A 27,698-nucleotide genomic window follows, 5' to 3' on the forward strand; every position below is an offset into this window, starting at 1 on the left:
GATTCCTTTGTTCCCAAAAGTGGGAAGAGACTCAAGGGCCACAGTGACTCTAAAATTTATTTATGTATTATATTTATATATACCAAGTTATTGTAAAAAAAATCTCAAAGCGGTTTACAGAAAGAATTAAAACAACAAAATTATTGGCAAAACAGTTAAAGACAGGTATTTAAAACATTCAAAATAATAAAACCAACAATGCGTTAAAAACAGATTAAAAACTCAATAGCTTCTACATGCCTGAGTAGGCTTGACTAAATAAAAATGTTTTTAGCAAGTGCTGAAAAGACTACATCCCTAATATATATATATATATATAATTTGATTTATAACCCACCCTTCCTCCCAGGTGGCGTAGTGGTTAAGGTGTTCGACTACGACCTGGGAGACCAGGATTCGAATTCCCACACAGCCATGAAGCTCACTGGGTGACCTTGGGCCAGTCACTGCCTCTCAGCCTCAGAGGAAGGCTGTGGTAAACCCCCTCTGAATACCGCTTACCAGGAAAACCCTATTCTTAGAGTCTCCATAAGTTGGTATTAACTTGAAGGCAGTCCATTTCCACAGATGCTTTTATTGCTATCTCACCCTTTTGCCACCCTGGATTTATTTTGGGATTTTATGTCTGAGTATAGTGGTGTAGTGGTTAAGGTGTTGGACTATGACATGGGAGACCAGGGTTTAAATCCCCACACAGCCATGAAGCTCACTGGGTGACCCTGAGCCAGTCACTGCCTCTCAGCCTCAGAAGAAGGCAATGGTAAACCCCATCTGAATACCACTTACCATGAAGACCCTATTCATAGGGTCACCATCAGTCGGGATCGACTTGAAGGCAGCCCATTTCCATTTTCCTCCCAGCAGGAGCCTAGGTCAGCAATGTAACCAATGCCACCTAATCTTCCTGCAGAACATCAGGATGAAGGCATAATAAAAAGGTGATCTGAAAGCACCCTGCATGTCTCTCACAAATTTCTAATCTCTTTCTGTCACTTTCTCTTCCAGGTGTTTACAATGCTTTGATCTACAATTTCTCACTCTGGGAGTATGCAAGCTCAGCTTGTGCTGAAGATTCAGAAGAGGGTGGTCCAAAGGAAGGTTCAGCTGTGAAAGGCTAGGAGCTGAGGTCTGCAAGCCCCAATGCTCCCTGAACAGAGTGGTCTCTAAATTCCGGGATCTATTTGTATCATGGTCATGCTAAGTTGCAAAATCATCCAAGCAGAGCAGGTCACAGCAGACTTCCTTAGGATCTCCTCTGCCTGGGGATCCATCTTGGAGTGTCAAGCCATCGGAAGGAGTTTTATGATTTTCACAGCACTTTTGGCACTACTGAATAATCCCTTGTTGTCTTCGTTCTCAATAGAGCTGGAACGAACATTCCTTTGGAACATATTTTCCAGTTCAGTGTAATACCCCACTCCGACCAGAATTCTTTTCATTAAAATGTCCATTCAATCAGTATATTTCTCTTGGCAGAGCTCAGGTGGACAGATGTGATCCCACCACTCTGCACAACTGGTTATTACATATCCCTTTATGAAAGAGGAAGAGTGGTGAATGGTGCTTTGTCTTCCTGTTTCATCAGCTGTATATCTATAGATACATATGTTTAATGCTTACCGTGTATTATATCAATAAAATTTCAATGCATGTGATTTATCACATGGTTTCCATATGTGTAATATTGTTTTTTTATGGTTCATTATTTTGAAATTCACAATAAACATGCAAATTATAACACACCACAAAAGATCAGTCTCATGTAATCATATTCAGATCTAGATCCTTTGCAATGTAACCTTTGCCTGAAATCCTAAATCAGGGATGTATGGATGGACTGCCTTCAAGTCGATCCAGACTTATGGCGACCCTATGAATAGGGATTTCGTGGTAAGCGGTATTCAGAGGGTGAGGGGAGCCTGGCTGGGAGTTCAGAATCTGTGAGTTCAAATCCCTGCTCGTGTCTCCTGGGTGTCAAGGGCCAGCTAAAGATCACCCCCACAGTGAGTGGCTCAGGGGTTACTGTGCCCTGCCACCTGTGCAGCCGTGGGCAAGTTGCATAGTCCCAAGGAGCCCAGTTACCCCCCAGCTGGCAGTTGCAGACAAGGAAGGAGCTGGCTTGCGCAGCTGTGGCAAACTGAGCAGGCACTAGCCAGCTGAGGAGGGCCAGCCTCAGAGGCAGGCAATGGTAAACCCCCTCTGAATACCACTTACCATGAAATCCCTATTCATAGGGTCACCATAAGTCAGGATCAACTTGAAGGCAGTCTATTTCCATCTACAGATACATTGTGCTTTTAAAGGTTTAACTCAAGGGGAACAGTACATGTCCCCCACAAAAAGCAGAGCAACAATTGCATCATAGAAAAACAAAACAAAATGCAAATGAGGCTGCCCAGATGTCTCCAAGTGGAATGTGGAAAATCATCGTGGGAAGCAAAGGTGGCCCAGCTGCACCCCTTGGAAAAAATAATTTCCTACCCCAATCTCTCAATGTAATCAGAACACCAATACATGCTCTCTCCCTTCCCTGACTTCTTTCTAATGCCATTATGGACAAACTAGGGAGGGGTGAGGGGCAAGAGCCCAACTGCTTGAAAAAGGGTAAGGTGGCAGTTAGGGGTGGGGAAGAAATTTGGGTTGGTTCACATGAAACTCCCTAATTTTCATGCCTGACAACAAAACATGACTTGAAATGCAGCTCCCCTTCAAAATCCTCACTTTTCCAAATTTTGTGCTGTTGTTCTCTAAGAAAAAAAGAAAAAAAGTGTACATTGGGGGCAAGTGTCCATAAAATGCATGCATTCATGAAAATAAAAATGCATTACATTTGGGAAATTTGCTTGCAAAGATATGTATATCCAGAGAAATTCGCACTAAAATGCTGATGAATTTTTTCATGAGAGCTTGTCTTTGTAATATTGCAAACTGTTGTGGAATTGTGGAGAACTGAACTTAAGACTGGAAAAATGAGAAATGGAGAGTAATCTGAAATGGACAGATTCTTCCATCCCTAGTGGCAATTTAGCTACTAGTAGGGATGTAAGAAGCCATTGTTTTCTGTTCCACCCTATATATCTCACTTGCAACGCTGTTTCCATTCCTCTACAGTTTACCTTCCAACAGAAACTACTTTTTTCATGTTCCTATCCGCTATGGCAAAATTATGTAAAGTAAGTAATTTAAATAATAATAATAATAATAATAAGTAGTAGTAGTAGTAGTAGTAGTAGTAGTAGTAGTAGTAGTAGTACTGGTAGTACTGGTAGTAGTGGTGGTGGTGGTGGTGGTAGTGGTGGTGGTGGTGGTGGTAGTAATTTGTTTTATTACCTGCCCTTCACCCTAAGGTCCCGGGTGGGTCACAACAATATAAAACAAATTATTAAAAACAGTTTAAAACAAATTTCGCTCTGAAGAGTTCCACAAGCTTGCACAAGAGTAACAGATTTATTAAGGTATTGCACTTACCTGGCAGGGGAGATACCATGATCATGAAGGTGGCTTTCCCAGGGTGAGGCTCATTCATTGCACTCCAGGTGTGTTGACCCCTGCGATTTCCTCCAGTGTGGGAAACTCAGCTGCATAATTTGTGGTAGTAAAATAAAATAAATAAATAAAATGTCATCAGGTTGTCCCACCCCATTTCAATGCAAATGGGGAGGCATAACAAATTACTTATGCCTTGTGGACCAAAAGCAACAACAGCAGTGAATACTGACTGTATTCCCTGGATTAAGTTCCATTCTGAACATGGGATGCATAAGCAAATATTGGCAGTTTCTGCTCCAGTTTCCATCTTCATCAGAATTCTCCAGCATCCCTAGCTAGTAGCCACTCCTGTAGGGTTCTCTTCCACCAAGATCGAAGGTTCTATGTCAGTTGGAGCCCTGGAGTGGAGGAATCCAGTAGAAACCATTTGAGGGGCACTTTGCCAGGCAGCAGCTAGATCTCAATAATTCCCGCAGAAGCCCCCACCCCACCCTCACAGCAACCACTTTAGGCTGCTGCCAGTGCAAAAAATCAGGTCAAAGGAAATAGAGGGAGATCCCCTCCCATCATGCTTCTCTACAGGCTCATATGTTGCGTCCTTTCTTGCCTCAGCTTTGTGCTTCTCTTGGTTGCCCAAGCGTCTTCTGGGTGGGCAATGTATGATGAAGATCCTTTGCAACCCATATACACTGGTTTATGGACCATCTGCTCAGAAGAAGGCTGCAGTTTCTTGAGCATCAGAGAAAGTAGAGTATTCAGGGGCAGGGCAAGGTTAGGTGGGACAAAATCACTGCTGTTGTTTTCCTCCAACTGAATTCAAATTTGGATTCCTCCCCATTCCCATGCACGTGCACACACACACACACACACACACACACTTTGTATTTGATGTAGTATGAAATTGAAGAGTTTTCCTGATGAAAAATAGCTCCTTGGATCGCAAACTAGACAGGGAGGTATCGCTTGTCATGTGCCAATGTGGGCCTCCTCTTCCACAATTCCATGATTCCCAATTTATGCATGTTCACCAAGGGTTGAGTAGGATGATCCGTCCAAATTGCAGCACCTCTTACTGTGAATTGGTTTACTGTGATTTATAAATTGCGTTGTAGAGTTTTAACAAAACAACAACAACAGGATAAGAACGTAGGAACATAGGCAGCTGCCTTATACTGAGTCAGACCCATTGGTCCATTAAGCTCAGTATTGTCCACACTGACTGGCAGCAGCTCTCCAGTGTTTCAAGAAGGGAGTCTTTCCCAGCCTTACCTGGAGATATCAGGGGATGAACCAGGGGCCTTCTGCATGCAAAGCAGTTGCTCTACCACTAAAGCTATGCACCTTCTTTAATGAATAAGCAATTCACAAGTATGGACCCCACACTCTGTGGTGGATTCTATGTTGCTGTCTCCAATGGTTAAAAGAATAAAACTGCACTAGATTTCAGTGGCATGCACACACTCTGCTCTGCTCCACTGAAATCAAGGAAACTTTAAAATGCTAAACTTCAGCTGGATCAAAGGATGGGAGAGATTTCAGTTCTTTGAAGCGAACCTCCACAATTCACATCTGATGGATCGGGCTCAGATTGGAAAGTAGACATCTAGATTGGATTGCATGTCTACGAATGCACGGTCAACTCCTACTTTTTTAAAAAATGAGATGGCTTTCTTCCTGTTTTAAAAAAAACATTTTAGAAGCTTGGAACAGCTAAAAATATGGTGCTTATTGGAGTTTGGTATATATTATAATGGAGTGTAGAAATAAATAGTCTAGTTAAGACTGTTGGATGAAAGAATAAAGAAAAGTAAGGTTTGTTACCACTGGGAAATAAAGTCATTGACATACATGTGGCTATTGTGGAGCCATGAGGCTCCATGGAGCTTACAAAGTGCCTCATGAAGAACTTCCCAAATGCTAGATAGTTGTTTGGAAGCCATTGTGCAAAGTGCTTTGGAAACAATGTTTTCCAAACAGCAAGTGTAGGGTTGGCAAAGCCCCTTGCTCTGCAGTTCTGAAGCACGTGACAACAAGCTGGCTGGCTGGGGAGTGCTGCATAAACCAAGCCCACCTGCCCACCAGGTGAGGATGGGCATTGAAAGGTGCACTTCCATCTACCCATTAGCTGATGGGTCAATCAGAGTTTGTCTCACAGAGATCTGAAGGAGAAGCACAGGGGTGTGTTTGAAGACACACTCCCATCCTTCCTTCAGCTGATGGGCCAATTGGAGTGTGTCTCTAGCCCCCCCCCCACTTCTCCACATGGAGGAGGAACCATTTGAAGGTGCACCCCCATCCTGGGCAGATCAGAGAGCACCTTCAGATTTGCTTTGAAGTCCCAAAATCTGGGTCTTCACAGGGAAGCATCACCTGATGTCACTATGATGCCAGGTAATTTGACAGGTGGACAGCCCCACCCACTTATCAGGGGTTGGGAAACCCCTGCCAGGGGTTAGGAAAATGAAGATCTGGCCCTCCAGCCAGAAAAGGTTCTGCACCCCACCCTTAGATGTTTCATTGCTTAGAGATTTTTGAAACATTAAATGGTATATAATTGCTTTTGAATAATATAAACAAATGAATAAAATCCTACACTTTTCAATGCATTTCCCCATCACTTTCTTAACCTCAAAAAGTGCTTCTTTTTAAAATGGATGTGCTGCTGTATGGCAACAGAGCCCCTGTTTAACTGTCCAAACCCAAAGTTCTGATATGCTCTTGAATTCTTTCTTGAAAATACTGGCAATCTGGGTGCCTGTAAAATTCAAATGCAGTTAATTCCCAATTGCAGAATTTGGGCTTATTAACATAACACAACAAAAGGGCAGAAGACCATATTTGCTCTATGTTTCCTGAGTACCGTTGTTTGGGTAGGGAACAGCAGTCTGGGATGCCCTTGGATGACTTTCACAGACTCTTTTTCTGTTCAGCGAATCTGGACTTCGTCCGGAGCTTCATGTTGGTTGCTGCCTTCTCTAGCTTCATGGCCATATTGTGCTCAGTAGAACTGGAGTACTTGGAGACCCACTTAGAGGACGTTTTCCCAGAAGGTCCCGTTGCTGCCATCTGGAACTTTATCTCAGGTATCGTTTCAAGAGGATTCTTCATGAGGATTAAATAGCCAGCAATCGCTCGTTTCTTATTAGGAAGCTTCTGCTTCTGGGGACAGAGCAGGAAACTGAAGAAGCACAAGAATACTCGAGATCCTTCTCCTTCTGTTTCTGAACAGCGCTTATGCCCCACCCTATAGCGAAAAATACTCTCATCAGTTCAGTTTGGCATTTTCACGTCAGTGTGTGATTTTTCTTTTAAAAAGTCCTCATGAAATTTTATCAGCATGTCAGTGCATATTTTCTCCCAATATGCATGTTGTTGCATGCAACTTTGCCTTACACATACAGTTTTGCAAGCGATTCCTACTGATATGCATTTTCATATGTTATTTTCACCAATACATGCATTTTTATGCATGCTTTCCCCTGATAGGCTCATATTTGTACACATTTTGGAGGGAGCGTGTGGACAACTGCATCGCTGTATTTGGAGAAGTGAGAACATAGGAACACAGGAAGCCGCCTTATACAGAGTCAAACCATTGGTCTGTCTTGCTCAGTTTTGTCTACGCTGACTGGCAGCAGCTCTCTAAGGTTTCCGACAGGGATCACTCCCAGTCCTACCCTGGAGATACCAGGAATTGAAACTGGGGCATCCTGCATGCTAAGCAGATGTGCTGCCACTGAGCTACGGCCTCACCCCAAATTTTTAGTTTGGTTCACATCTAGTTTCGGAAGTGCACATTTAATTTCTCTCCCATTCTGAGCCAAAAGAAGAAAAAGAGCCTGTGGGGAAGGAACTGGATCTGCCACTTATGCCATAACAGTACCCAATGCTAGGAGTGCTCATGTTATCAGCATTCCACCTGACTGCATTGGAGGGATACTGTACTTGATAAAGACCCAAGGCAGCCATCCAGCTGGGACCATTGGCCATTTGGTTCCACCTAGGGTTGCCAGGTTCATGGTCTTAGACCAGCCTTTCCCAACTAGTGGGCCACCAGGTGTTGTTGGACCACATCTCCCATCAGCCTCAGCCAGCATTGCCAATGGCCAGGAAAGATGGGAATTGTGGTCCAACAGCATCTGGTGGCCCACTAGTTGGGAAAGGCTGCCTTGGACTGATCCTGTATCTTTAGGAGAAGAGAAAGTCAGCCACTTGCAGGTGTTCTTGCAATGCTGTAATGGTAAAAACCACAAGGTGGAATTATCCCTTCCCCCTGCACAACTTTTAAAGATACAGAAGACCTCTTGGAGGCTGGGCGAGATTTATGTTGTGTGTGCATTTCAGCCCTCTATCTGGCCTCAGAGGTAGTCCTGTTCATTAGCTGTTCAATAAAGCTACTGTTCTGCTGTTCACTTGGAATCTGATGTGGTGCATGGTCCACAGGAAGGTGTGCAACTATGTGAGCAGATGCGCAGGGTACCCACTTAAGCATATCACATGTTGTGTCTTGAAGGAATCTGTGTGCTGATTGCTGTGGAGCTATTTGACACTTCAGTCAGTGAGGCAGTGGGGCCGGTGTTGCAGAACCTTGCTGATAAATGGGCTTTTTTCCTAAGTTATGCTGTCTGTGTCCTCTGCTTCATCACAGGTAAGTGTGAGTGATCCTCCTTGGTTACAGTATCTAAGGGGAAGTATGTTCCTCCCGGAGTAACCAAGTCTTTTGACACAGTCTTTCAGCATGTCGGGAGGAGATTGTCAGGTTGAAGAGTCAGCAGCTAGGGAAGATTTTCCCTCTGCCATATACTATGGAATTTGCTCCTACTAGAAGTAGCGATGGCCCCACACTTGGATGGATTTTAAAGAGGATTAGACAAATTCATGGAGGAGAAGGCCATCAATGGCAACCAGGCACCATGGCTATGTTCTACCTCCACTGTTGGAGGCAGTAAGCCTCTGAATGCCAGTTGCTGGGAACTGCAAGAGAGGAGAGATGCTATTGTGCTCAGGTCCTCCTTTTGGGCTTTCAATCTAACGTTTAAACTACCCCTTTCTTCTGTAGCAGGACTAGGGAAACTGTGGTTCTCCAGTCGTTATTGGACTCCTGCTCCCATCAGCCCTAAGCATCATGGCTTAAGGCCATGGATGATGGTAGCTGTCGTAAAATGATACCTGGAGGTCCACAGGTTCTCCATTCCTATTCTATATTCTATAGTGTGTGCTAAAACCATGCCACAGGTGAATTCAGAGCTGGCTCCAGCTTACAAAGGACCCCAAGAAAAGTGTCCTGGAATGGCTCCCCTGCCCATGCTGGAGGATCTTCCATAGGTAGGTCTGTCTGTTGACTCACCTGGATGTCCAGATGCCAAACTCTCCCCCAGTCATAGTAACCCAAAGAACTGTAGCCCTGTTTGGGCCTTCATGCTTCCATGTTGGTCAACAGGGGACCCGATGACTGAGACACACCCAGACAATTCACGCTAGCTTTTGCAGGCTGCCCTAGGCTGTGGCTCAGTGGTAGAGCAGACATGCTTTGCATGCAGAAGGTCACAGGTTCAATCCCCAGCATTCTCAGATAGGGCTGGGAATGTCTCCTGTCCTGAAACTCTGGAGAGCTTCTGCCAGTCGACATAAACAATACTGACCTTGATGGACCAATGGCCTGACTTGGTATAAGGCAGCTTCTTATTTTTCATGTAGCTAGAGGAGCAACAGTCATGTCTGCAATGTATTGGGATATAAGGACAGAGAGATAAGTGGGTGGGATAAGACCATGGGGACCATGAAGGTCGGGATGAAGAGCTTGTGTTAGGACAGCCAGGAGCAAACAGGAAACCAGTGAAGTGATTTACAGGGGTTACTTGGTCAGATCTCTCCTGTTTTCCCAATGTCACATGTTGCTGCCGGTACTGGGAGGGGGGAGGGACAAGGCAGCGAATAGCTTGTTGTGATGCAGGCGCAGCATCAGGAGCATTGGATTGGCTCCACTGCTGCACCTGTACTGTGCTGGGGAAATTAAGGCAAGACAAGGGAGAGAGAGGAAATGAAATGATTTCAATGGCTGAGAAATGACCAGGCCGTGAGCCACTGGTTTCAAAGACAGTAGAGAGGAAGAACTCTATTTCTTTTTGTAGTCCATTTGAATATTAAGCCGCTCGCCTGTGGTGATGTCAGAAACAAGGCTGGTACGCCTGTTGGTGAGGATGTCAGGCAAGCTCTAGTTCACTGTTCTTCAACCTTGGGTCCCCAGAGACTGTTGGACTACAACGCCCATCATCCTTGGCCATTGGCTAAGCTGGCTGGGGTTGATGGGAGTTGTAGTCTGACAACCTCTGGGAATTCAAGGTTGAAGAACAGTGCTCTGGTTTACCATCTTGTATCTAGGCTGTAGTGGGGGAGGCATCATCTGGACCTGACCCAATGTGAGCATTAATTCCATAGCAGCAATGCTGCCCATGTTTTCTTTCATACAACTTGTGCTTCCACTCTTTTGAATGAAGTCTTCCTTCATTGCCCTCTGCCCCCTGGATGATCACAAAATCAGGTCCTTCCCAATTTATACCATGATGATTCTGTGCATAGCGGGGCCTCCAAGGGCCTTGCACAGCTTGCGATCCTCCAAGCACAAATGTGGTGTAACCTGTCAGACACTGCAATATGTCCTTCTTTTTGCTGTTTCCAGCATGCAGGAGAAATCAGAAGGGCCACCATACCCTTGGCAGGCTGCCATATAAGGCTGATGGGGTACCTTTGGCTATGGTTTAGCATAGCTTAGGGGATTTGCACACTTCTCTGGGCCAGTGGGAACATCTGCAAACCTGAGTAACTGTTATGGGTACTACATGTGTGCCACAACTCTCCCCTCCCCACCTGTAAGCGCCCTGAAATTGTAGCCACGCTGCAAACAGGCGTGTATCTATTGGCCAAAGGTTTCTTTCGGCAGAGGGAGAGATAAGGGGAAGGGACCCTCTGGGCACCAGGAAGGCCTGTGAGGGTGCATGTGTGCCCATGGGCACCACACCAGAGATCCATAGCCTAGCCTGATCTTCTCTTTCTCTCCCAGGTATATTCAGCCTGGTGCTGTACTGGCTCTCGCTCTGGAAAACAACGGGTTATTGCTCCCAGGTGGCTCCAGAAGAGTAAGCAGGCGACACAGAGGGCCAAATAATAGAGGATCGAAGGCATTGCAAGCCCCTCCCCCACTACCTTGAAGTGGGCCCTGGGTTCTTGGAGTCTACATTGACTGTGTACAATTTAAAATGGGGCCGGTGCCCACGACAGGGGCACAAAGTTCACAATTTGCTGTGGATATCATTCCACTAGCACACTTTTCAAGTACCTACCCACTGGACTTAGTGAATTTGGTCTTTTTGAATAATCTTTTTTCAGCTTAATGCATTTCAGCAATACTGAAGAATACATTGCTATTGGTAGTTGCAGGAGCGATTTTGTTGTCCAGCGAAAGAATCCCCGCTTTTGATGTCTTCTGCTTCCTCCCTCCCATTCAATGGATATTGCTCACAATGGCATTTAGACAGTGATTTCTTTTTCTTCCTCCTTGAGAACCTTTTCCTACTAATAAATTGGTTATTTATGTTAAAGACTGTGTATCACACACTCCCTGTCTCGTGAACACATGATTGCCAAAGCAACATGTTGCAGATGACAACAATGCAAAGCAATTAGCTCTTTTCTTGGGGGGGGCAGCCATCAAGAGAGATGCTGGGCAGTCCATCTAGCTCAATACTGTCCACACTGACTGGCAGCATGTCTGTGGGTCTGCTATAAAATACAGTAGTGCGGGGGGGGAGGAATCCTTGAAATACCAAACAAGAACATAGGAAGCTTCCTGATGCTGAGTCAGACTGTTGGTCCATTTAGCTCAACATTGTCTGCACTGACTGGCAGCATCTCTCCTGAGCTTCAGACAGGGGACATTCCCAGCCCTACGTAGAGATGCCAAGGATGGAAATAGGCCTCTACATGCAAAGCAGATGTTCTACCATGGAATGCTGTTCAGTGCAAGGATGGGAGATCTGGTGCCCTCCCATCAAACCTGACCATCGGCCATAACGAATGGGGCTGATGGGAGTTGGAGTTCAACAACACCTGGAGGGCCACAGCACCTTCTAAGCTATCTGGTGTTCCTGCTGCCCCTGATGCTGGTCTTATGGGGTCTGCGGTGAGCCCAGGAAATATAGTCCCACATAAAGGAAGTGCTTTGCTAGGCAGCACCAGACAGAACTATTGTTAAAAGGTGGGGCTTCTTTCACAAGCCAGCTGGAAAGCAGTCCCTGACTCCTCTCTTGGAGGTGGGGTGACTGAGACAGATGGTGCAAGCCCCTGATGTGCCCACCCAAGACATTTTGCTGTCTGAGGCTGACAAGATGGCGCCCCACCACCACTTCTCCATCTATGGAAGCCAATTTAATCTTACTTCAGCCCTACTGACAGCACAGCATCCTCACCCGCACTTGAGGGCAGCAGTCTAGCTTTGGGGGCACATAGCAGGCCACATTTCACACACAACTCTGCCTTCCACCACCTCACCACTGCTCCCCATCCCTTAGCATCTGCTGACTGAGACAGCCACTTCACTCTTCTCAACGGTAGGGCTGGCCCTGATTCTGAGAGATTCATGAATTTCTGGCAAAGTTAATTAACTCAGAGGCAAAAGTAGAGATGAGACATTTAATAATTGAGTGTTCATCCATAGCCTTGCATCTGACTGAGAAACGTCCAGTCAACAAAAGACTAAAAAAAATTAGATAAATAATAGCACATAGAATTAAATGAGGAGGTTGGAATTTACCTGGAATGCAAGAAGGATATTCTATTTGAGGCAGAAATGATTGCCAAAGAAAAAGTGTCTCAGTAGTGAATGAGGTTGTCTCAGTAGTTCCAACAGGGCAGTCCTGGAAGATGGCTTCTCCAAGGTGACCCTGCAGAGATGAAAATGGGTATCTCTTCCGCAGTCCTGCCACAGCCCAATGGTGCTTGGGTTAAGTGACATCATTGCACAGAATGTCCACTGTCCAATCAGGCTCCAAGGCGCCATGTCTGGCTCAGAAAGGAGAATGTCTGTGGCAGTAGATAGGGCCCATGGACTACACTGGAGGAGACCCCATGGGATCTGACGGTGATGCCTCTGTTTTGGGTAAAAGTTGTGTTTGGGCATGCAACCTTTTGTCTTTTTCCCACAGCAGGTTTTGTGTACCTGGAAAATAAATTGGGAAGCGATTACATCTTGACAATCATGAAACTTTGCTATCCAGGATTCACCATGAGAGACCATCAGAGAAGTTGCCTCTGAGTAGAACAGAAATGATTCAAAACTGTGGTTCCCAAACTTTTTTTTCCCCACGGACCACTTGAAAATTGCCTAGGGTCTTGACAGACCACTTCATTATTTTTTTCTGATGAATGAATGAATGAAAATGAAATACTTTTCCAACTGTATTTTATTGCTTTTATTGCTTATGTTGTATCTTATTGCATGGCCATTTGAATTCCATAGAATGCTGGGAAAGCTAGCATAGCAGCTCCATCCCACCCGGCAACCCACTTTGGGTCATCACCCCATCCCATGTGATGTTCACAACAACTCTATGGGGTTTGGACAGAGGGTTTGGCCCAAGGACTCCCAGTGATTTTCATGGAAGAGGGGGATTAAACCTGGGTCTTCCCACTCCTAGCGTGACAGTCTACACCGCACTGCCTTGGCTTCCATCTTACCCTTTGGATTGCTGACCCCAGTTCATCAAGGTTGCTGCCTCACTCAGCTGAGTGTACTTACCCAACACTAAGCTGAGAAAAAAGGAGGCACAACCTACAAAATAGGCCCAGTCTAGTGCTTGCTGTAAAATGTCTGTGACTATGAGAACACGAAGCTCTAAGTACATAATCATTAGAGAAGAGATGGTGTAAAGTCCTGCAAGCAAAGAAGAGAGTCTTATTAGAAAAACTAAATCAAGAAATGGGAGGACAGGTTTCAGTACAGCACATTTTTCTTAACAAACAGTCAGCATTCCATGCCCACTGAGCATGATCAGTCCTAGTGCCTGGAATGATCTAGAACATAAGAAGAGCCTGATGGATCAGACCAATGGCCCTTCTAGCGTAGCATCCTGTTCTCACGGTGACCAACCAGATACCTATGGGAAGCCCACAAGCCGGACCTGTGTGCAAGAGAACCCTCCCATCCTGCGGTTTCCAGCAACTGGACCACCATATAGGCATGGTGCAAATGCACTGGCAGAGCCATTATCCCTGCTGTCTCACCTCTCCCAGCAAGCCACAGCACTCAACACGCTGGGAAAGCTAACATAGCCACTCCACCCAGGCAGCTAGCAGAAAGTAGGTCCATATATTACGTGAATGGAACGTGAATTAAATTCATTTGGGGGTGGAATTTTGAATGATTTCATCCTCAAGTTCATTTTCCTACTTGTTTTCTTTCTTTCTTTTTTACTCTTTATGCTCTTTGGGCCTTTATGGTTAACAGATCGTCATTGTTGGGAGGGAATTAAATGAAACAATTCATACTCCACTGTGTATGTGTTTAGACGTTTTCTTTGCCTTTGAAAGTCTTATAACATTCTGAATGCTGGGGCAAAAATTGCTGAGGATTATTTGGATGCACTTGAACTGTGCTTGAACTTTTTTGCAGCTCTGCAAACCACAGAGTTCCTCCAAGCATGCTGATATACTGTATCTCCCTCTGGTCCATGCCAGATGCTGTTTTGGCTCTGTGCAGAGCAGCACTCGGAGAACGGATCTGACTGCTATCCTATATCGTGATGTGGCTTACACAATACCTGCGTTGTAGTGAGCGATAGAAGAAACCAGATTTTCGGGAATCTTCCTCTTCAAAATGCGAGTAAACAGATCCTGGGAGGTCAGCAAGGCAATGAAGCTACAGGCCAGGGATATTAGCATAAGCCCTTGGACAGCTTTCAAACTTGCTAGAAGAAATCGGTGAGAACAGTTACTTGTGAAGCTGCCTTAGCCCAGTATAGGCAGTCCATTGTAAGTGCCTTCCTTGTGTTATGCAAGTATTATTTATTTATTTATTGTATTTGTATACCGCCCCGTAGCCGAAGCTCTCTGGGCAGTTTACAGTAACTAAAAACATTAAAAACAAATATACAAATTTAAAACAGATCTTTTAAAAACAATTTAAAACACAATTTAAAAAATTTAAAACAATTTAAAAAACACATGCTAAAATGCCTGGGAGAAGAGGAAAGCCAAAAAGATAACAGTGATAACTACTTGTCAGTAGTTCAAAGAATCAGTATGCTTGGTTGTCAGCTGTATCTCTGCCTCTAATCCCAGTCCTCAGAACCCCCAGGTAGCCTCCTGCACTCAGAGACACACAAACACACACACCCAGTGAGTAACATACTCAGAATCATGGAACAGTAGAGTTGGAAGGGGCCTATAAGGTCATCAAGTCCAACCCCCTGCTCAATGCAGGAATCCAAATCAAAGCATTCCTGACAGATGGCTGTCCAGCTGCCTCTTGAATGCCTCCAGGGTCAGAGAGCCCACTACTTCTCTAGGTAATTGGTTCCATTGTCTTATGGCTCTAACAGGAAGTTTCCCTCATGTTTTGTCGAAATCTGGCTTCCTGTAACTTGACCCCATTATTTTGTGTTCCTGCACTCTGGGACAATGGAGAAGAGATCCCGGCCCTCCTCTGTATGGCAACCTTTCATGTACTTGAAGAGTGCTATCATATCTCCCCTCAGTCTTCCCTTCTCCAGGCCTTGAAGGAAAGCTCCCATTTGGAAATCCATTTTGCCCAAGACTCTTAAAAAAATAGGAAGTAAACAAATTGCTCCTCCTCACCTGTGCTGGTAGGATGTTTAGAACAGACCCCTTCAGAGCAAACAAACCACAAACCCACATGGATATCATTTGCCACACAGTGATGTACCAGCCAGAAGGGAGAGGCTATGGAGATCATGAGTAAGATGATGTTGATGCAGCACACGACAGTGTATATTTTTCTAGTGAAAGGCATTGGTCAGACCTTGGCAAGGGTCTGCAGAAAAAGCAAAGGCCAACATTCAGACATCCAAAGGACAATGCTTGGAATCAAGGTGTGAGGGATGTGCTAGAGGAGATAATTCACCAGGTTGGTTGTATAGTCCAGTGTTCTTCAATCTTGAGTCCCCAGATTTTGATGGACTACAGCTCCCATCATCCCTGACCATTGCCCATTCTGCCTGGGGATGAAGGGAGTTGTGGGGACCAATGGTTGAAGAACAGTGGGTCTACCTCAATGTCATTGTAGTCTCCAACTATATGGGCTTTAATAACAGTGCACTAACTTCATCTATAGAGATCCCCATGGTTGTGCCACAGCCTGAAGACACCCATTTGGCATCAACCAGAAAGAGGGATTTCTCTGTGATGGTGCCTGCTCTCTGGAATCATCTCCCAACAGTGATGCAGTTCTGGCACATGCTGAAAACTTTCTTCCTTACCAAGGAAAATCTCACTGAAATTTTCTCCCTTGTTTCATATTTTTAAAAAGCAATTTCCTCTGTCATAAATTTATTCGGAAAGATTTTGGGGTGGGGGAACACAGGAGAAAGTTTCAGAACAGCATCGCCACCATCCCCTCCCCTTTCTTCCCCAAACGTACATCACAGCACTGACAAGGTCAGCTATCAGTACAGCAGGATTAACACTGAGAAGATGGGCATGCCCAATGCAGCTCCTGCCTAATGATATAGACATGGAGGCTCTGTTTTCAATATCAGCCATGGATTTCCCACCAAGCGTTCTTCAAGCTTTAGGGAGCAACCCAACTCACCCTTCTGCTGGGCTGGGATGAGTTGAATGCCCCTGATTCCCAGCAGCGTCAGGAGGCTCCTGGGTATGCTGGCCTCCGCCAGCAGTAGCCCTCCACCCTGGCAGAGATGTCCACCAGGGACAGCCAGCCCAGCAGATGGAGTTGCTAACCTGGAGATATCTAAATTTTCTGCAGCTCAGAGCCATGCTAAGTGAACGAGGAGAGGCACACGGACCCCACCACCCCTTCCTCTTGCTTTTGGCTTCAACACAATTCAGTCTGAAACAACACAACTCCAACCAATCCATGTTCTAGTCATGTTCCATACCCTTCTCTTTGTTTGCTCACCTCTCTGTCCAAACCACACAATAGAATGGCTAGCCAGCTTCCAAGCACCTGGGTTTCCAACTGTCATGGAATCTTCCCTCCCTGCAAGAACAGAGACTCAGAGAGAGAGACCTGAGCAAGCTCCCTTTCATTAGGATACATCCCCTTCTGTTCCTTGGGATGCATACACAGTAATGCAGTTGCAGAATCTGGATTATGTTTTGCCTTTTTTTCCCCACAAGGGGTGGTCACATGTCCTGCTTTACGAAGTGGATAGTTCTCTATTTGAAGGCATCCTCTATTTGGAAGGCAGTCTGATTAAAATATACAGAAGCACAGATGGGGGGAGCCTTGAAGTTGTCTCCTTCAACAATAAACACCTGTAAGCAAGAATAGATTCTTCCCCACACGCTTCTTTGTTAATTTCAATTAAAATAATAATTGCAATTTGAAAATACAAATCGCATAACATCAAAGAAAAACTCATCACTTATTGAGCAAAACAGTGTCAAGATAAGCAATTGTGCTCACATAACAACACAGTATTTTATAACATATTTAGGCGGTCTAATTCCATAACATTATACAAGGAAAGACAAACCAAATTCTCTGCCACAACCCAACTGTGAGCCCAAACACGTATGTATGCTGTCGGGGGAGAACAACCATGTTGAACATTATTAATGGACACAATAAAATCCTGCCGTATGGTTGCAATAGTGTCTTTTTCAATTTGACCTTGTGCTGCTTTAACTTTTGAGTGAGTTTTTCCAATGGGGCACTTGTTTTTGTCATCTCTAGTTGACAGTTCTTGAGACACCATCCTGGAAAACAATGAAATGGTTCAGGTTGCAGATAGCTGTTCTTCTGCAGTGAACAGAGATGCAAACATGTTATTTAGCTTCTCTGCAATCTCCATGTTCTCCATTGCCACTTCTTTGTCCTCTAAGACAGTGGTTCCCAACCTGGGGTAATGACCCCCAGGGAGGCTGTGAAGTGATCCAGAGGGGTCCGCAAACAGTAAAGAAATGAATTATTTATTATTATTTTTAAAAAGTCTTCACTCCCTGGACACTGTGTGCTCCCCACTGCCGCTGCAGATGACACCTCACCCTTGTTTCAAAAGAGAGGGGAGGACTTTTGCTGAAGCACCAGAGCGTCTTTCAGGTGCACCGAGGACAGGCATCTGCCTATAAAATACATGGCAGACGCCAAAGGAGACTGAGGGTGGAGATATCAAAAGAAGAGGGGATTACTATTACCAACTCCTGTCTCCTCACACTGCCACTGCTGATGATGCCCTTCCTCAGAATGAGAGGAGAGAGCTTTCTGTGAAGCAAAAAGGAGCAGGGCTGCAAGGAAAGGCTGCTTTCCCTCTTCCTTCCTGGCAGCCAGCCTGCCTCCCTGGCAGGAGGGGGGTCACAAAAAAAATTGAGCTTATAAAGCGGGTCCCGTACTCATACAGATTGGGAACCACTTCTCTAAGACAAAGCATGCAGCTAGGTTTTTTCTTATTTATTTACAGGCATAGGTGGTAATCGTGATGGGAGGCAGTACAGGGGGAGGGGTGGCTTATCTCTTCTGCCCCCAGGGTGAACAGAACAAATCCACACACACCACCAACACCAACAACATACATGGCTAGGAGCCTGGTGGGAAAAGTCCCCATTGGTTCCGATTGTTTTCCCCCCTCCAAGAGTCTCTCCAGATGTTCTTTTGTATTGTACATTCATGATGATTTGCATTCATGATGGTATCGGGAAGCTTATGCACAATCCCATACTCTGGTTCATGAACCACCAGTGGCCCATGGGCTTCATTCAGGTGATCTGCGACGTATCTGTAGATTTGCAGCTGAAGGCAGGAGATGTCACATCCATTACATTAAATATCCATATTGATTTTAATGGTATTTTTATTGCTTCTTTGCACCACTCAATTGCTTTTGTGTCTGTGAATGACATAAATTCAGATATATTTGGGTTGAAAAGAAGCACTCAACAGGGATGTCCTCTATTCCCATTACTATTTGTGGAATCTATTAAATTCCTCACAGAAGCCATATGATCCAACAGGCTAATAAAAGGGGTTATAAGAGGTCGAGCAGAATTTAAGATCAACCTTTATATAGATGATGTGATGCTATTTCTTAAAGGAGGCAGTGATGGCCACCAACTAGGATGGCTTTGAAAGAGGATTAGACAGATACATGGAGGATAAGGCTATTAATGGCTATTAGGGATGGAAAGATCTGTCAATTTTGGTTATCTCCGTTCCTTATTTTTCCAGTCTGAAATTTGGCTCTCCACATTTCTGCAGCAATTTGCAGATTTTTCTTTTTAAAAACCTCGTGAAAATTCAGCAGCGTTTCACTGTAAATTTCTAATAAAACACATTTTTGTAGTCAGTTTTGACTAGTGTACACATTTTTGCAAGCAATTTCTCCTAATATGATGCATGCTTCTATGTTATCTTCACCCATATATTCATTTTTATGTACACTTTCCCCTAAATTACACAATTTTTGTAAACATTGTTTGTTTGAAGAACTGCACTGCAAAATTTGGATAAGTGTGCATTTCGAAGGATGGCTGTGTTTCGGTTGTGGAAAGTGTGATTTTGATAGATTTGGCATGAAAGGCAAACTGAATCAACTTTCTCCCCTATCTTTAATGGCTATTCTCTGTCTCCATATTCAGAGATAGTATACTTCTGAATAGCAGTTGCTGGAAAGCACACGAGGGGAGAGCACTGTTGCTCTCAGGTCCTGCTTGTGGGCTTCCCATGGGCATTTGGTTGGCCACCGTGGGAACAGGATGCTAGACTAGATGGACTGTTGGACTGGTCTTATGTTCTTATATTCTTAAAGACCCAGAAAATACATTTGGAGAACTACTAGCTTTGATAAAAGAATCCAACAAGCTATCAGGTTACAAAACCTGTCTTACAAAATCCACAATCCAGTCTGAAACATGAACACTTCAACTATCTCCTGTTCCGGTCATGTTCCATATCTGCCTATTCTTTGGTCTCCTCTCTGTCACAACCCTAACCAAGCAACAAAATGGCCACCCAGCTTCCAACAGTCTAGGCATCCAACTGCCATGGAATTTTCCCACCCTCCAGGAATAGAGGCTCATGGAGGATGACCAGAGCAGCTCCCCTTCATTAGGATACATCCTTGGGAGCCAGATGGCTCTTGGTATCAGTTGCTGGCGAAAGAAGGGAAGAGAGTGCTCTTGTGCTCAGGTCCTGCTTGTTGTCTTCTCAGAAGCAACTGCTTGGCCGCTGTGACTACAGGACGCTGGACTAGATTATTTATCTACCATTGCTCTGATCCAGCAAGGCTCTCCTTAGTCATACTCAATATCACTGAGTGGAGTTTGCTCAGCAAATGATGGAGGCAAATCTTCCCTTGCTGACGGTTGCCAGGCAACAGCTCCCACTGAGGTTCTCTGAGGCAAGGGAGTGGGGCTGAGCAGCTGGCACTTGCTCAGCCCATGACAGAAATATATATTAGCTTCCATCTTCTTCTGAGCAAAGGGACCTCTGTCCCGCTACTCACCAGAGAAGCAAAGCACTTTGCTCCTCAGGAACTGAGGTCCACATTGAAACACACCCAAGAGTTTTTTGGGCATGTTTTGGACCAAGGAAAGGGAACCTGTGGACCTCCAGATGCTTTTGGGACTTGAGCTTCCATCAGCCCCAGCCAGCATGGCCAATGGTCAGGGATGATGGAAGATGGAGTCCAGCAACGTCTGGAGAGCAGCAGGCTCGGTGGTAGAGCATCTGCTACCTATCTGAAATCCTGGATAGTTGCTGCCAGTCAGTGTAGATGATACTAAGCTGGATGGACCAGTGTTCTGCCTCAGTATAAAGCACCCCCCTGCGTTTCCATGTTCCTACCTACCCCTAATTTAAACTTCATACGGAAGAGTTTCCTTCCATGAGCAAGGTTTCCTTTCCTTCCCTCCAGGGTTTTAAAGGGATTCTTTATCAGGGAATTCTGTATACAGCAAGCCTCCTAACAAGACTGGGTAGCATCTCCCTCTATCCCTCTATGTTGGCTTTTCCGTCCTTGAATTTTATTTATTTATTTATTACATTTATATACCGTCCCATAGCCAGAGCTCTCTGGGTGGTTTACAGCCGTTGAGAACCCGCTGAGAGACATACTGCAGCAGTCCGGACCCTAGGGTACTCTTGGTCTTCAGGCCAAATAAAGGTCGGTTAAGAGAGAGATTTTGCCCTGCAAATGTCCAAAGCAAAGCAGGTTTCAGAGAACCTGTTTGCCCACTTGCTGTTAGATAGATGTCATTAGAGACAGGCAAGTGCTCAAGCCCAGATGATGTTCCTGAGGGGGGAAGCTTGACCAGATGTTGGCTAAAAATGAATTAAGGCATGTGGTTTTGCATTGGGTTGGGTCACACTCCTGATCCTGATCTCTCACCCACCAGTATTCTTCCCTAGATCTTTCCCAGATTCTACCACAGTTTTGTGATTGCATCCTTTTCAGCCAATCACAGTCTTCCCCACCAAGTACTAGGACAGCATAGGAGTGTGTATTTCCTGATGTTGTTGGACTACAGCTGCCATCATCCCTCACCATTGGCCATGATGACTGAAGCTGATGGAAAAAGGGGTCCACCAAGAGGGGCACAAGTTCACCACCACTGCGCTGGGAGGTGCCATTGTGTGCGGAGGTGGAAAGGGCAGGGCACTGTGTGGAGGGGAGCTGTCAATGACTGTCTTCTGAAATTGAAAAGGCATGTTTTCTAGCATCTTCCTGCCGAGTTCTCTGATCTTCTGCAGAGTGCCTTCGTGCTACCACAGCCACATCTCTTCAGTGGAACTACAGATGGAAACATCAGTGACTTTCAGTTCTCTCAGTTTCTGGTTCTTCCAGTCTTAAAGTCAGTTCTCCATATATCTGCAGCAATTTGTGGGTTTTTTTTTTTTTTAAAAAAAAACCTCATGAAAATTCTCCAGCATTTTAATGTGAATTTCTCCTAATAAACACATTTTTGAAGGCAGCTTTGACGAACGTATATATTTTTGCAAGCCATTTCTCATCACATAATGCATTTTTCAAGTTATTTGTGCTCATATATTCCTTTCTATGCACACTTTCCCCTAATATATGCATTTTTGTTAACACTGGTTGGCAAACTGCATCACAAAATTCAAATAAGTGTGAATTTTGAAGGATGGCTGTGTTTCAGCTCCCTTATTGTTTTGTTAGATTCGGCTTCAAATGCAAACTGAATCAAAATTCTTACCCATCCCTAAGTGGAACTAACATTTTGTTTTCAGAAAATAATGGGCCTAAGAGTTTAGTATTACATAAAGGAAGCCACAGAGATGAACTTACAAGATCTGAACAGGGTGGTGCTATTGGAGGTCACTGATCCATAGGGTCGTCATAAGTCGCAATCGACTTGAAGGCACATAACAACAGCAAAGAGCATAGTATCTGTTGGGAGGTAACTGGGGGCAGCCATGTCTCACTAGATCCAACACAGCTGGGTATGAACTTGGGTGGGACAGAAGGTTTGTGGCATGGCAGCAGAAACAGCCTGAAGATGCTGACTTAGGCCCCAACTGCATGTAGGCAATGGGTGGGACAAGGGAAGAATGGCAAATGCAGCCACCGCTGCAAATGATAGAGGTTTTGGGGAGAACATACCACAACCTCAAAGTCAGCAAAGGAAACTGAGAAGAGGCAGGCTTACGGTGGGGATGGCTAAAATAGAGAGCTGTGAGTGGGACAATAACACTGTCCTGAGCTCTGGAATACTGGGAGGGGGAGGGAAAGTGAGTATCAAACTTTGGAGGGTGACTAATGCTGTACAATTAAGCCTCATGGGAGTCTTATGATGAGAAGAGTCCTTGACAAAGGAGTGGGTCCACCAAGTCATTTCTCAGAATCTGAGTAGACTTGGGGCTGTTAGGTTGCCTCTTTCTGGGCTATAATTTAGGACAGTACCTCTGAGCGTATACAGAGCACCTTTCCCCATTTTTTAAAAAACAATGACATGATGACAGAATGCTCCTGAGCATGTACAGCATACCTTGGGCCTTTTCTTCTGAAAATGAGCATTTGGAAAAACAAGCCTAGAGATAGGTCAATGGCTCACTTTTCCCCTTCTTTAAATCTCTTCGCTTCGTCACCCCCTGTGCCTGCCAGTTCCTTGACAAGAACAGAATCCTTTTGTTGGTGAAGACAGAGGGTGAAAGAGACCCCTCCTGACCAGCTTGCCTGTCCTTCGCTGCTTGACACCCCTCTTTCTGTAAGCCAGGGTTGAGGAACCTCTTTCAGCCCAGGGCTATATTCAGACATGAGCAACCTTCTGGAGGCCACACAACACTGTGGGGGGGGCAGATGCGAAAACAGAGAGAGCAACGGACGCGACATCTACTTTTGTACAGGAGGTTACATTCCAGCCTTGCAAAAAAAAAAAAAGGTGTACACACATACATCCTCCTCCTTCCAGGCAAGCAAGAAGCATTATTACAGGTCAATGAGATATTTCAGCTAGGCAAAAGCATTCAAGAAGAGTGAGGCCTGGGGAGTTCTGGGAGTCAAATAGGGAGGCTTGGAGGGCTGTACTCTACATACATATTCACACACACTTTCTCCCTCCTTCCAGGCAAGTGAGAGACATTATGAGAGTTTCACGATCACTGGCTTCCCAGGCAAGCCAAAAGCACTCAAGGAGGGTGTGGCCTGCAGGAAGGGGTGTGGCCTGTGGGAGGAGGTGTGACCTGGGCATTCCCCCTTCCCCCCAGGCCTGAGGTTTTTCTCAGCCTCGCTGCGAAGTAAAAATTATTTCTCTGAGAGAGGAGGGACTACAAAAGAAATTCACCAGAGTGAACGTGAACGCGAGCAAAGCTGACCAGAAGCGAATATTCCAAGAAAACTGGTAAACTCTGAGTAGCGCTAGTGAATACAGAGATGCAATTAGCCGTGAGTTATTGAGTAATTAAATGATCATCTGTAATTTCACCTCTGACTGAGAAGCCTCATTTAAAAAGAGATTTTATTTTCATGTTGCTGTGTAAAAGCAATGTGGGGAAGTATTAATTCTCTTGGAAGTAAAGGCAGATACATTCCATTTGGGGCAGGAAAAAATAAAGAGTTCCATTTGGCTGAAAAGAAAGTATTCCGGCAATGTAAGGCAGATAGTTGCATTGAATGACTTCCTGAGGATGACTGTTGACAACTGGCAAGCTGGAAAAGTGCAAATGGATATCTCAGGGAGGCCCTTCCACATCCCTAATGGCTCCTGATAAGTGGCATCACCACTCAGGCTTCGCCCACCTAGTGGCATCCAGATGTTTTGGATGACAACTCCCATCAGTCCCAGCCAGAGTTGCTTGAGGCTGATGGGAGTTGTAGTCCAAAACATCTGGAGGGCACCAGGTTAAAAAAAAGAGGCTTACTTAGAATTACCATTGTCCAATCATGCTCCAGAGCCCCATGTCTGACTCAGACTGAGGATGCCTGTGGTTGTCCATATGACCAGTGGGCTAGACTGGAGGCTTCTTGCAGTGTGATAGTGACACCTCTGCATTCTCTTCTGGCGTTATTTCAGTGCTCAGTTTTTCCTCTGCTGAGATGAAGCCCATGTGCCTCAGCAAGCCCTGTGTGCCTGGAAAAGGGGGAAATAACAGATGATGACGCACCCAGCAATTTTGCTGTGTGGTTTCATAGCTGGTAAAGATGCCCACCAGAGTGTAGCCAAAATGATTATTTGTAATTACATGCATTTTCCCACACAGTCCTGAAGCCCCTCTCCTGGGGCATTTCCTCCTCCTCCCCTTTCTGTATGTTTAATTAGGGTTTTAAAAACCCTAATAAAACATTAGCCCTGGCCCCAAATTGATACAGGGCTAGAACCAGGGAAGGGTGAGCGGCCCCTCAGGACAGCACAGGGTAGGTCTGCCTGACACAGGGACCCTGGATCATGGCCACAGTGAGGATGGGGGGGCAGGTCTCTGCACAGCCTCAATAACTGCACTGTATTACAAAATGCAGAGAAGTGCGAATTTCCAAGAATAGCTGTCTTTCAGTTTGCTTCCTGGTTCAGGAAATGTGAATTAGATAGGCTGGCATTAAAGTGCAAACTGAGGAAATGTAATACATTCATTCATTCATTCATAAAACATTAGAAGGAGTGCTTCTAAAATAAGCTTTTTTTGTGCATTGGTATCCAAATCCAAGATAAAGTATTTGCATCTCGCCGCATCTCACTGGGGAACCTTTTCTAGACCAACTCTGCTTGATTACTCCTCCACCATGGCTTCCAACTTTGCTTACATCCAAAATCTTCCCACCTCTGCCCACCTGCTCCATCATCCCATAGGGCTTATCCACACAGGAGCATTATTTTGTACTAAATGCACTATTTTTACCTCTGTTTTCTATTTGTACCGTCCACAGTAAGGGCTCAGTGTCAGCTGCAAACAAGGTGTTTTCTATTCATACTAAGGGGAAGGATCAATCATGCAGTTTCCTAATGATCATGCCCTCTAAGTTAACATTTCCACTCCCTCTGGTTGCTTGGCAATTGAGCATGCTGCAGTGGGTTCCTTTTAAAAAATACATGGAAGTGCAAATATCTGTGCATTCCCTGGTAGGAGACAGCCAAAATACAGATCTTTGTTTGAGCAGTGTTATGTTTTTGCACACAAGTTAGGGGGGAAAGAAAATAAAGGCACTGTTTGCAGCAACATAAAAAAGGACAGCAGAACGAAGGAGAGCAGCTGGAAGTTGCTCTTCAGCTCACCGGAAATAAAATGAACGAAGGGAGGAGGAGTGAGTAAGCATGGAGAGGGGAAAGACTGACACACCCATCTAAAAGCATTGGAGCAAAGCATCTGCAAGCACTAGAGATACAGAGTGAAGACTTTTTTCCTTCCCTTTTCATATTATCAGAAGATTCGGTTAGTGCAGATTTACAGGAGGGAAACTCCATGATAGCTTCTGTTTGCCAGTAATGTCATGTGAACCATGCAAATTAAAAGGACATGTGAGTAGCACCTGACACACAGTAAACTAGTGTGTAGATGGGCCCATAGTGTGTACTCACCCAAGACAAAGCACAGAACACAGACAAAGCAGCCGAGAAAGAAACCACAAAACAGTTGCAGGCGATTGCCAGATGTATCTATTTGAGTCCTAAGTTGCAAGCTTGTAATCAGTAGACAACACACCAAGATGGTTCCTGCAGGCACAGAAGACACTCAGGAGGGTTATGCATGGTTGTCCTGCTTTGGGGCCCTTATTTCTCATCCTGCCCCCCTGTTCATGACCTTAACTCCTCCCACACACTCCCATCCTGCAGCAGACTTGAGGTCTCCTCCTCCCTTAAATAATCCCACCCATTCTCCCTTGCTGCCCTTTATTTGTGAGGCTCCCTCCTTAAACATGTACATGGTGTCACCTCTCTCCTTTCCTTCAAATCCCTCCTCTAAGCTCATCTTTTCTGTGAGGCTTTTGACTTATTCCTCTAAAACCTCCATCTAATCTTGAGAAAACAATCACATGAAAGGTTTGGGGGGTTATTTTCTACCCAATGAGTTTTCCAATGTATGGTGGGCTGGTAACTTGACCCCAGACAAAAACAATTCTGCGGTATCAGATGAAGCATGCTTGACAACAACTAAACACCCAGAGCCAGAAAACACATGCTCAGAGGCAGTAGAATGTTTCTGTGGAGTTGACTCCAGTGATCATTGTTCTATGAAAAAACAATGGGGCATTTTCCTACCCCAATCCACTAACACTAGCTGGGGTTCTGGGATATTTTACACGCCAGTGAGTTGTGGTTTCCAGAAGGAAAAGGTAAGTGGTAACTGACAGACATTTAGGGATATTATAGAGACAATTTGTGACAATGACTACTCTGTATGTTTACTTGAGTGTAAATTGTGCCAGGGATAGGTTTTCACCCCACAAGTCTCATTTTCAATTACAACCAAGCATAAGTGATGTGCAACTCACTCTGTTGTTTTCCACTTTGTCTGTTGTAGATTGCAAACTGCTTGGTGCAGGGAGTGATCTATTTCTAACCATCCCCCCCACTTGTCCTATTCTCTCTGGATTTGCCAGTTCCTCCTCCCCCCAAGCCCTAACTGCAGGAGTGGGAAACTGGATTTCATCAGTGGGCCAGATCCTTATTCCTCTGGACCCTGTGTACCTGTCAATCACAGGACATCACAAGGACATCACAAGAACATCAGCACCGCACTATGAAGCCCTGACAACCAGATGATTGTTGGGGCTTCAAAGCTCCATGCAGGCCTCTCTGCAAGCACCAACAATTAGCTGATAGAGTTTGCAAAACACTATGCAGGGTGGTGTGCCCAGGGCCTGCAGATGCAGGTGATTGGCAAATCCTTTTGGGGAGGTAGGGGCCACCGCATCTTTACCTGCCTTCCACACCTGATGTCAAGTGTAGAGCAGATGAGAGTGGCTTGCTCAAAACATCTCACAAGCCAAATGGGGAAGTTCCCTGCTGCTGCCTTACTGTAATTAATAGGGCTGTGGACCAGATTCGGCTGATGCCAAAACCAAATTGGGCTGTTTGTGTGTGTGGTGGGGTCTGGCCTTGGGCTGGGTCAGATCAAGACAGTCCTGGATCAGCCCAAGTCAGGTCAGCCTGCCTGGAGTGATCTGGGGCTGTCAGAGGATGCTGCGTCTGGTGGGAAAGCTGCAGGGGTCTGCTTTGCTACTGTGCTAGAATGTCCTGGGAAAGCAGCACCCCACAGGATCAAACCCTGCAGGTTGCAGTCTGCTGCTACACAAGAAGGTTCTTGCAGAGCAGCACCCCACAGGACTGAAGCCTCCTGCTCTCAGTCAGGAGGTGGATGCTGTATCTCCTGCCCCCACCCCTTCCCAACCCTATGTTTAATTCTTCCCCTGTCTAGCTATGAGTCCATTCTCCACTTCCTCTGTTGTTTCCTGACATTTTTTTTTACATCCTAAGCACCTTCGGGTAGAGACCTGTCATGTACATATATACAGATGACACAATAATGATGATGATGATGATGATAGATTTATTATCATTATTGT

General features: G+C 45.2%; 1 protein-coding gene and 1 pseudogene across 1 annotated transcript in view; both read left to right on the forward strand.

Annotated features, from left to right (window-relative positions):
• The window catches only part of LOC133370856 (uncharacterized), an 89,294-nt gene that overhangs the window by 12,513 nt on the left and 49,083 nt on the right, over positions 1-27,698 (forward strand). The window contains exons 4-5 of the mRNA XM_061597733.1: positions 6,420-6,572; positions 8,003-8,137. Coding sequence (XP_061453717.1) covers positions 6,420-6,572; positions 8,003-8,137 — 288 coding nt within the window. The remainder of the gene's footprint in view (positions 1-6,419; positions 6,573-8,002; positions 8,138-27,698) is intronic.
• Positions 3,461-3,603, forward strand: LOC133371031 (U1 spliceosomal RNA; annotated as a pseudogene).

The sequence above is a fragment of the Rhineura floridana genome, chromosome 15 (genome assembly GCF_030035675.1).
Source record: "Rhineura floridana isolate rRhiFlo1 chromosome 15, rRhiFlo1.hap2, whole genome shotgun sequence".
Taxonomy (NCBI): domain Eukaryota; kingdom Metazoa; phylum Chordata; class Lepidosauria; order Squamata; family Rhineuridae; genus Rhineura; species Rhineura floridana.